Source organism: Solea solea, chromosome 1 (genome assembly GCF_958295425.1).
Source record: "Solea solea chromosome 1, fSolSol10.1, whole genome shotgun sequence".
Lineage (NCBI taxonomy): Eukaryota > Metazoa > Chordata > Actinopteri > Pleuronectiformes > Soleidae > Solea > Solea solea.
In genome coordinates, this window is record NC_081134.1 from 33,177,801 (window position 1) to 33,188,819 (window position 11,019).

The window sequence follows — 11,019 nt, forward strand, 5'->3', positions numbered from 1 at the left end:
GGTCGTAGTAACGTGACGTTTTAATACCATATGTTACAACCAAGATCTGACCAACAAGACTTATCTGTCTCAATTTGTGTGGCTCTGTTTACAGCTGACATTAAATTTACTTTATCTAATTTTACTTTACTAAACTTCAAGAAAATATTGAAGAAGCTGAAAAATCACTCAAACCAATGAATTGATTATTAAAATAGTTGATAATGAATTTAGCAAGATATTAATAATCTATAATCAATCTATGGAACTACTTAAATGCAGTAATCTTACTTATTATGTCTTTAAGCAGAAGCCTTTGCGCGGCTCTCTGGTGCAAAGGTGGAGGTCTCCGTCCGTCGCTGTGTCTTTGCTCGGCGTTCATGTGTAAATCAAACATTCATCACGTGTCTGTCACCATGTCATTCTGTGTCCTTGCTCCCTGTCATACATCAGCGCGCCGTCCCACCATAAGACATGATTAATACCGTCAGCCTGAGCAAACACACTAAAAACAAAGACATGTGCAGTCAGTGGCTGAGCATACTGAGCAGAACACTTGTGTTTGTGTGCGTTTAAGACAGGAAGTCCTTGCTTTCACCTCTGTAGAGATTTGTGTGTCTATGTTACGCTGTTATCTACAGACTTACATCCCACAGGTCCTTGAAAGGTTTTGAAAATCGCTTTAAAGTGCTTTAATTTTGCACAAGAAATAAGTTCAATTCACGCCCTGCATTGCTTGATGTACATTAGGCCTACACAGGATAAACGGCAAGTCGTGATTACTAGCACGTGTTGTGGACACTGTCCACTGTCTCTCTCTCTGTCTGCCGCTGACGTGAGATTCTGTGCAGAATAATGAGCGAGTAAAGTGAAGAAAGAGAGTGCAAATGACAACGTGAGGCCTGGGAAATGAAAATTCCATCATTTCTGGCTCACCAAAGTGAGACAATGACAAAGACTTCATCACTTGCGTTCTGCAAATCAATCAATAAAATAATACATCTTGAAAGTTGCCCTCCCATTTTAAGCTGAGTCAGCACATTGTGGTCTTGAATTTGAGGGAGTTGGCCGTGGAAAGTCCATGAAAAGTCCTTGAATTTCATGTCAACCAAGGTGTGGGAACCCTGCAGTACTCGCAACAACCATATATGTAGAATTTATATAAAAAAAAGATCCTTCAACCAAAATGTATATTTTTGTTTTAATTCACTCATTATAACATGAACATTCCATATTGTCCCCTCAGAATAAGCCTCCTAAAGTCCACCATTTGTACAGAAACCCCAAAATTGATACCACTGAGTAATACACACTGTTTACATACATTCATTTGTATGGCACTTTATAGCAGAGTGCTTTACAGTAAATGAATAGAAACACACATATAAGTGTCGTAAAATAGACACGGTGCAGAAATTAAAAGCTGATAGGAATAGATCATCGCAATATACAGTGCTGATAAAACATTACAGGCGCACTAAAACAACACCAGGAAGTACAAAACACACCCTTTACCAGACTGATACACCACAGTGAACAGGTGTGTCTTCAGCTTTGATTTAAAAACCTAAAAAAAATAAAATTCTGTATTTAGCTACTCCTGTCAAAAATATGAGCAGCTGCTTTTTGGACCACCTGAAACGACCTTTTGGCTGCTGATAGTTGGAACATAGGGATTTTATCACATCACATCATCGCTGTGTTGATACATCCTCTCAGTGCATGTTTGTGTGTGTGTGTGTGTGTGTTTCCTCAGCGGTGTGACGCGTGTTTGTTGTCTCTTCAGCCTCCAGCCAAGTTCCTGCTGCCCGAGGTCAGCATAGCCGACTACGGCAAGAGCTGTGTGGTGATCGACCTTGACGAAACCCTTGTACACAGCTCCTTCAAGGTATACTGCACCACGACACACACACACACACACACACACACACACACACGCACACGCACACACGCACTCATGTTATGTTCTTGTTTCACTTCTGTAATTCCACATCCTCTGAGGGATAATAGGATTAAACAGAAACAAATCCTGAGGACGCCGGTCTCTGTTGTAACGATGGGTACAAACGCTGTAATGGCATTAAAATTCGAGATGACGCCGAGCTCTGACAGCATCTTTGAAGTTTTACGTAATCTCGTAAAAAAAAAAATGTGGCTTTTGTAGGAAGGGGAAGGTAGACCAGGGGAAGGCAAGAGGGAGCACTGTCGCTATAATAAGGCGTTGGCATGGCAACCGGCACGTCTACAGTAGCTGTGCATTGATGTGCAGCTGTTTGGAGTTTGTCTTTTTGAACGAAGATCCTCCAAGTGTCCTTTCTGTCCTCTGGAAAACCAGTAACACAACAAAGCATTTTTGTTTGTCTGACAAAACAAAGACGTGTTTTAAAATAATAATATTCTAAGGGTTTTGTCAGATTAAAGTACATGAGGCAGGACTGCTGGAAAAACACTACGTGACCGATGACCCATGGTAATCTCTCACATATACTGACATTTTAAAAACAGAGAAAAAGATGTTTCTAGATGGTTATTTACTCTCTGTTTTAGGCAGGTTGCAAACCGTTATCACATGATTAGCGATCAATCCAATAATCCTACATTATCTTTAATCTCAGCATTCATGCTATTTTATTTTTGTTTTATGTGGCCCTAATACTCTTCTGTAGGAGTTATTGGTAAATTCAGGCCAAAAAAATATATAGTTGTAAGTAGAGTTGAAACAATTACTCGATGAATCGATTATAAATCCATTTCTAAAGTAATCTTCAACTTTTTTGATAACTGAAGAATCGGTTTGAAGCTTTTTTCATGATTAAAACAAGATTTGTGATTGTTTCAGCTTCTTAAATGCTCTTAAACGAAAATTCTTAAACGACGACTTGATTAATTCATGAAAACAATCAGCTCTAGTTAGTTTGTAGTTGTAAGGCAAAACATCATTTGTGAAGGTCTAGATTGCTAAGATTTGAACGGTGGTTAAGGTTAAGGTTAAGGTTAAGATTAAAGATGAGGCTTTTCAAATAAATGGAAGTTCTTTAAAGGATCGCTGCGTGACCCTGTGTGTTCACTTCCCTCCACTGCCACACCAGGACTCTGATCTTGTTACACCTGTGTGTACAGTAAATCCTTTAACATGTGTTTAAGCTCAAAGACAAAATAGCTCAAGGTGAAAGTCTGCAGTGAACGGAGACATGAATCATTTATATTTTACACTCCGAGGACTTAAAACCGAGGAAACATCTGAGAAAACTGCAGTTTTCTTTGGAATGAGTGCCTCATTTTCTGTGGGAAAAGCAAAGGGATGAGAAAAATGAAAAAAATGTATACACACTGTACTCGATCCACCCTTTACAGTCACGTAGCAGCAGCAGCAGCAGCAGCAGCGCGGGGCCACACACACACACACACACACACACATGCTCCACATACTCTCTTCCACTCACGGGTGTGTCCAGTTCTGAGCTCTTGTTTTCTTGTAAGTCTGTGGGATGATTTTCACAGAATCTCTTCCGACTTAACCAAGGTTATATATGATTGTCTGAGTTCCCTTCTTTAGGAAACCTCACCGCAGCTCATCGGAATTGTGTGTGTGAGTGCATTTGCATTAAACAGATTCAGTACTGGGAAACGTCCACACTGCATTTCCAGCTCCTTTTCAGAACATGGCAGGACTTCCTGTTGATTTCCTGTTCCTGTTGCGGCGCACTTTGGACGTCATTTTGCAACAAAAGTAGGAAATAATGTAACCAGTGTTAATAATTCATGCGGAAGGGAAAAAAAACGACGAGCAGACGATTCACAGATTGACTAGAAATAGAAACGTTACATAACATGTCACATATATGAGAAGATAATTCCAGCTCTCGCTCTGGGATTAACTCCAGTGTGCGTAAGAGGAGCAGAGGGAATATACTTGGATTTATATATCTATCTATATATTTATATATATATATATATATATATATATATATATATATATAAATATACTGTATGCACGGCCTTACATAAATAGCAATGTAAACGCACAATTTATAGCCACAGTTGTATGGATTTTTGAACATTGTGGGGTTGAATCAGCTGCTGTTACTGCCTCCACTTTCCTGAGAAGACTTTTCTCTCTCTCTCACACACACACACACACACACACACATGGTTTTGGGACTTAAGAGCATTAGAGAGGTCAAACACTGATTGTTTGATAAGACCGCGTCGCACAGACGGCGTTACCGTTCAAATTAACGAAGTCGAGGTCGGATCGGTTGTGAGTATTTGCTGCTTTTGGCAAAAAAAAAAGAAATTGCTGTTTTTCTCCAAATCTCTATGGATCTCGGGAGCGTTATAAAACGAGCGATGCTTCGGCCGTTCAGAAACGCGCATTTTTGACTGTTTTTGCGTTTTATGGGCCAAAAAATTGTAATATAAATAATAAATGTTAGTCGTGTTACCATTTTACAATAAAACTAAACTAATAAAAGGTATAAATGACACCGTATAACTACCATAACATATGCATAGCTTACTTCTGGTGCTGTTATTAATAAATGTGTTCCTCCTGAAGCCAAATAGGAAGTGGAAATTTATTGATAAGCCACCAGGGGGCGAATCTGCCGGCTACTAAATGAACTCTTCTCACTTAATATCGTCAGGAAACATTTTCTTGATAAGTGAATGTCCTCAAATCTTTTTCAATATCACATGATGTCAAATCTGTAAACGATCTTCCCCATTTAGAGGAAAATAGAGGAGAGGGCACGGCAGATATGATCTGGTGACTTCAAATGGGAGTTCAGACTCTGACGGTCGTCTGCATGAACACTTGGCAACACAGCAAGTCTTGGACAATAACAGCAGCTGTTGAAATGCAGCAGTATGAAGGAAACCGCTGACTGTAACCCAGAAGAAAATCCCCCCATCAATTGAGTTGAGGTCAAGTTTGGTTCAGCAGGGATTCATTAAACAAACGTTGGTCATTCTTATCATTGACGTCACCGTTCCTCTCGTTGTGCACGACCGAGCAGCTGTTTAGTGCTCAGTCTTCGGAACGATGGAGTGAATCAGCAGACGACTTTCTGTATCTGTGGCTCTCTCTCTCTCTCTCTCTCTCTCCCTCTTTCTCCCTCTCTCTCTCTCGCTCTCCCTCTTTCTCTCCTCCCTCCTGTCGGTCACTGGTTTGGCGCGTCACTGTCGCTACGGTCCATAAGTTTGCTGAATATTGCAATATTGCAACCATGAGATTATAGTCAGGTTTAAATCACACTTTAACTCCCTCCTTCAGTGATTGACATGCAATAATGACTTTATAGTACACTCCCTGCACAATATCAACTCACTAAATTGATTTTATATCATAATTCATTATCTTTATTTATGCAGCAGTTCACTGGATTAAAAAAAAAGTGCATAGAACTACATATTAAATGCCTATAATCTGTCCATGGAAGTAACATTATTGCCAAAAACATGCATTTCAACAAATGTAAATCAAATTTTTTTTTGGTAAACAACAGTAACTAGAATCATACATGAATTATCATCCAGCCCAGAGCCTCACAAACACAAAGGACCTAATTATTCCCAAAAAATAAACCCAAAATATAACATAATTTAGACATTCCTAGTTTTCTAGACCACAGACAATATGTTTTGAATAGTTCATAAATATAGATTTTTCATATTCCTGTCTGCAATACTTCCCCTGTCCACCAGTGGGCCACAGATCACACTTTGAGGAATACTGCTTTAGTCTTTTTTTGAATAAAAAAAAAGAAAGAATCTAAACTGGTTCAAGTTGTTTTTCGAGGTGCTTTTCTGGAAAAACATTATTTTCCCTGTCACCTATTTCTCTTGTAGCCGCTCTGTGAGATGACACTGCCGGCGCCTCCCACCTAATCCTTTCATCCTCATCTTCTCTCTCTCCGCTCTCTCTCCCTCCCTCTGGCATCTGTCTTCCTCCCTCTCTCCCTCTCTCCCTCCCCGTCTCTTGCTTTTTTTGAAAGATGACAAAAGTCACACACAGAGGAGTCTTGTGCTCTTGTGGTTTTTATCTAACGCTGAGAGTTTGTGCTGCAGCTGAGGGAACCGCGTTACGCTTAAAGCCTCGCTACGTTCGCCCGAGGCAGCCGAGAGGAGTGCGCTGCCTTTTACATTTTTCCTCCTTGTCAGAAATAATAAAGAATTCTAAATTCCTCTTCTCTGTTTTTCACCCCGTCCCCGCAGCCCATCAGCAATGCAGACTTCATCGTTCCTGTGGAGATTGATGGGACTGTTCATCAGGTAAATATGGAGATAAATATTCATTTAGAAGGGCTTCTGTGAAGTCCACGGCTCTCCTTCTTATTTATTATCGGCGCAGACCTTGAATTCAACGCGTTCTGTTTTCTTCCTTTTTGCGTCTTTGAAGTTGTTGTTGTTGTTGTTGTTGTTGTTGCGACCGTGTCAGCGGCAGCTCAGCAGATGCCACAGGTCGTCGGGAAGATGCGGAGAAGACGCGTAGAAATATGTGCGAGAGAGAGAGAGAGAAATGTGGAAGAAACCGAGACGCTCTCTGAAGAAGTCAGACTTGAGCTGTAACCGGGTTCAAGTAATCCAGGATAGGCTTTCTGTATCGACTATGGCCTATGCTTGATTACTTGCACTCGGGGGCGGCGACTTACCCGACACACTCCCACACTGGGCGAGGACGGAGATGGAGACGAAGAAATGTCTGTATCATGAGCAGAGAGAGTTCTGGCTCCACAAAAGAGCCCATTTTAATGATGTCAAAATGAAAATGATCAAAGTACTTCTAAATAGAATTAACAAGAACTTCACAAGACGTGTGTGGATTGGTGTTTTGGCCGGCTAAGTCGTATTGTTTTTGAGATATGAGAACTGTTGAAACTGTAGTTTGAAACTGAAGTGCATAACTTTCAAATAACTGTTCACACCACGACTCTCTTTGATTTTTCTTTTTTTTTAGTGTAGTGGCGTTTCAGTCTCGTGTTGCCTCGGCAACATCTTCCCAGAATAGAATAGAATTAAACAGAGTAGAGTTTGTTGCTAGTTTGCAACTCTTGTCCCTTGTAGGGCTTTGACATGACCAGTATAATAACATGTACATTCCTGTGTCTTTGGTGCAGGTGTACGTGCTGAAGAGGCCACACGTGGACGAGTTCCTCCAGAAGATGGGGGAGCTCTTTGAATGTGTCCTCTTCACAGCCAGTTTAGCCAAGGTTTGTTCTCAAGTTTTTTTTTGTTTGTTTTGGTTTTTTTTAAAAAAAAAAGGTTTTGGACTTATTATATTTTCCCTGGTTTCAGTATGCTGACCCTGTGGCAGACCTGCTCGACCAGTGGGGGGTTTTCCGCGCCCGGCTCTTCAGGGAATCGTGTGTTTTCCACAGAGGAAACTACGTCAAAGACCTCAGCCTGCTGGGCCGAGAGCTCAGTAAAGTCATCATCATAGACAACTCGCCTGCCTCCTACATCTTCCACCCGGAGAATGCAGTGAGTGTTTTTTTTTTTTTTTTTTTCTCTGCTTGTCATCAAACATTCATGAACTCGACTCCTTTATTCATGACGCTGAAAAAAGAACCTGTGTGTGACTTCTTTTACTCCCCCTGAGGAAGTCTGGGTAATTAGCAGAACACTCCCTCTGGGCCTCTGGGATTTCATAGCTCTGTTCCGATACCCAGCGTTAATCCCATCAAACCATGGACAGAGGTGAAAAAACACCAGATTACCAAATTGTCCAAGAGCAATAAGGTCACGTGCGTGTTTGACCTCACTCCCGTTTCTGCTTAAAATGTGTTATTTTGATTAGCCTGGCTAACGCCACACGGCATCAATACTGTAGTTACCTCCCACTTTCAAGAGGCGTCATTCAAAATGCCTCTGCGTGCATTAAAGGACGTCTTTGGCGTCTCTGTCCTGGGGCAGAAGCACTCACTCGTTGAACGTTTATTGACAATTTCACAGCCATAAATAAATCCTGATTATCATGACGGTCATAAGAGGGTTAAGGAAAAACAGCATCGTGCATCTGCAGAGCGGAATCTAATTGCCGGCGGGTTGGTCTGAGTTCACTCAGGCTCGCTCCTGATGACAAGGAAAAGCCCAACCAATTAAGGCTTAATCCACGTTTGTCTTCACTGTCAGACACTCCTTCTGCTGAACATCCATTTATTTGTTTTGTCTTTGTTAGTTTTTTTATTGCAGTATTAACACATTTGTGTAGCTTCTCGTTGGAGCTTCTCGTCAAAACTCCGACCTGCTGCAGACATCGTCCTCCTGTGAGCGGCGTGCGGATGGGAAACGCTGATATAATGAGAGACAGCGTCGACATTAAAAGTCAGCAGCAACTAAATCCGTTTGTGTCGCAGAAATAACCGTGGATGAGGACAGCGCTAATATATAGCGTTGCCTCTCTACCCACTCTTAAAAACACTCCTCTCTTCTGTGTAGAAGTTGCTCAGTCGTCTTCCCTTTGATGCCTTCGCCCCATTAATTATTCACACAGAACTTGCACCAGCTCCTCACCTTCAGTATATTAGTGCTTCAACACTTCAGCATCAGATCGTCGGGCTGACTCTTCTCTCCCCCTTGATCGTGTGAATCAAAAATGTCTCAAAAGTCTCTCATCCTCTCTCTGTCTCTCTCTGTCTCTCTGTCTCTTCTGTATCCTCGTCTCTCCTCAGGTTCCGGTGCAGTCCTGGTTTGACGACATGACAGACACGGAGCTGCTCGACCTGATTCCTCTGTTTGAGGGCCTCAGTAAGGAGGAGGACATTTACAGTCTGTTACAGAGCCTGAGGAACAGGTAGCAGACTCCAGGCTCCGCCCACCCACCTCCCACCCCCCCCGTGGCCTGGCCGCCATCGTCCGGGTGTCTCCCAATCTGAGGATTTCCAGGCAAACCATCTGGTTATAATAATCTGTACTGATTCTTATTATCGCTGGACTCTTTGTACAGAACTCCTGTATGTACATACTCTATGTTTCTAAGACCAAGACATGCATAAAGTAATTTTTCTATCAGAGAGATTAGGTTTTACTATTCTATCGAGTAATATTTTAGTTACCAAAAAGAATCAACTACACAGAATGAAGATTTTTTTTTTTCTCCTGAGAACGAGTGACCTTTTGTTTTTATGGTTTTTATTTTTCTTGTTGTATGCAGGCTGTTTTTGGTTTTGTTCTGACCTTTTGTTCCAACAACTGTGATTTATCTTCTCTTACAGAATGAAGTGCCTTCATTACTGTGCTGGTTTTATCGTGTCTGGTTCTGGGGTGCACAATTTTATGCTCAATATTTATTCAAATCTCCTCCCCCTAAAAAAAAAAAAAAAAAGAACCTTGAAACTGAAGGTGAAAATAAGTCTTTATCGATTAATCGGAGGACAATAACTGACTCCTACAACTGAATAAAAAGAGTTCATAACATTGAATTGTCAAATTTACCAAAGATTTTTTCAATTCAATGTGTAAATTGATCCTTTCATTTATTAAAAAAACAACAACAACTATCAATCTTTGTAATAACATCACCGTCCACCAATAAATGTTGAACCGTTGAGGAAACTATAATGATTAGCTTAGATTATAAGAAGTTATATTTATTGGGGGAAAGAGGGGTCGGTGCATTGTAAAGGATGCTGTTGAAATCGTACTGTACAACATTATTAAAGTTGCAGGTTTGCACACTGTCACTGTGGTGTGTATGTGATGACTTTTAACGTGGGTTTATATGAATGTGCTGTTTTTAAGAGGTTTCACTCCCACCAAAGAAATGACCATCATTTAAGATCCGACCCTGCGATTTTTGGTTCCCAGAATGTTACCTTTTGGTTGCGGGAACGTTTCCTGAAGGTTCCCCCCAAGGTTCTCCTGTGGTTGATACGGAAAGTTTTCCTAATGTGCCCTGTTTCAGGTTGCACATTTGGTTCCTGGAACGTTACTTTGCCACAACCTTCATAGAACCTTTAGAGAACGTTCTCTAAAGGTTCCCCTAAGGTTACTTTGTCACAACCTTAATGCAACCTTTAAAGAATGTTCCCTAAAGGTTCCCCTAACGCAGTGGTTCTCTATTATTTTCTGTCATGCCCCCCCCAGAGGACAGAAATGTTTTCACGGCCTGCCCTGCCTCTCACGCCCCCCCGACACCTCACCCCGCCCCCCCCAGGGGGGCCCGCCCCACTATTTGAGAAGTACTGCCCTAACATTACTTTGTCATAACCTTCATGCAACCTTTAAAGAACGTTCCCCAGAGGTTTGCCAAATGTTACTTTGTCCCAACATTCATGCAACCTTTAAAGAACGTTCTTTAAAGGTTACCATAACGTTACTTTGTCACAACCTTCATGCAACCTTTAAAGAACGTTCTCCTAAGGTTCCCAGAACACTACTTTGTCACAACCTTCATGCAACCTTTAAAGAACGTTCTGTAAAGGTTACCATAACGTTACTTTGTCACAACCTTCATGCAACCTTTAAAGAACGTTCTCCTAAGGTTCCCAGAACACTACTTTGTCACAACCTTCATACAACCTTTATAGAACGTTCTATTTTGGTTCCCAGAAGGTTCCCGTCACCACTTTTGTCACAACCTTGATTCCTTTCTTTTTCATTGTCTTGGTTTGTGAGCTGCAGCCTTTGCTGTTTGTAGTGTCACTGTTCTATAGTTTTTATTCGATTTCAGGTGCTGTAAAAAAAAAAAAAAAAAAAGCTTTAAAAACACAAAAACACTTCTTCCCCAGCACCAAACAACAAACACACATGTTTGGTGATTATCCTGAAAAAGAACCAGATACAGACTGCTCCTCAAAGGCGGAGGTGTATTTTTACCATCACTTACAAGATAAAACGACACAAAAAGCACAAACGCCAAACACTGCAATAATTCTCTTGTATTTCTAATGAGTTTTATTATTATTTAGATGCATTTCATGGCCTAAACTTGATTGAAAACTGCATGTCTGATGGAATAATTACAAGCTTTTATGTAAACCCGTGAAATATATGGGAATTTATTGTCCAAATCAGGTCAATTTTTCGTTGTTTTTTTAC

The 11,019-nt window shown here is 41.0% G+C and overlaps 1 protein-coding gene across 6 annotated transcripts in view; it reads left to right on the forward strand.

Annotated features, from left to right (window-relative positions):
• The window catches only part of ctdspla (CTD (carboxy-terminal domain, RNA polymerase II, polypeptide A) small phosphatase-like a), a 31,480-nt gene extending 21,818 nt beyond the window's left edge, over window positions 1-9,662 (forward strand). For 4 of the 6 annotated variants that reach the window (XM_058630643.1, XM_058630651.1, XM_058630671.1 and 1 more), the window contains 5 exons: window positions 1,766-1,867; window positions 6,196-6,252; window positions 7,098-7,190; window positions 7,276-7,461; window positions 8,652-9,662. In XM_058630643.1, the coding sequence (XP_058486626.1) occupies window positions 1,766-1,867; window positions 6,196-6,252; window positions 7,098-7,190; window positions 7,276-7,461; window positions 8,652-8,777 (564 nt within the window). In that variant the 3' untranslated portion in view covers window positions 8,778-9,662. Of the gene's footprint in view, window positions 1-1,735; window positions 1,868-6,195; window positions 6,253-7,097; window positions 7,191-7,275; window positions 7,462-8,651 lie in introns of all 6 variants that reach the window. The other 2 variants (XM_058630635.1, XM_058630660.1) reach the window with 1 other exon arrangement.
• Window positions 9,663-11,019: the final 1,357 nt, after the last annotated feature.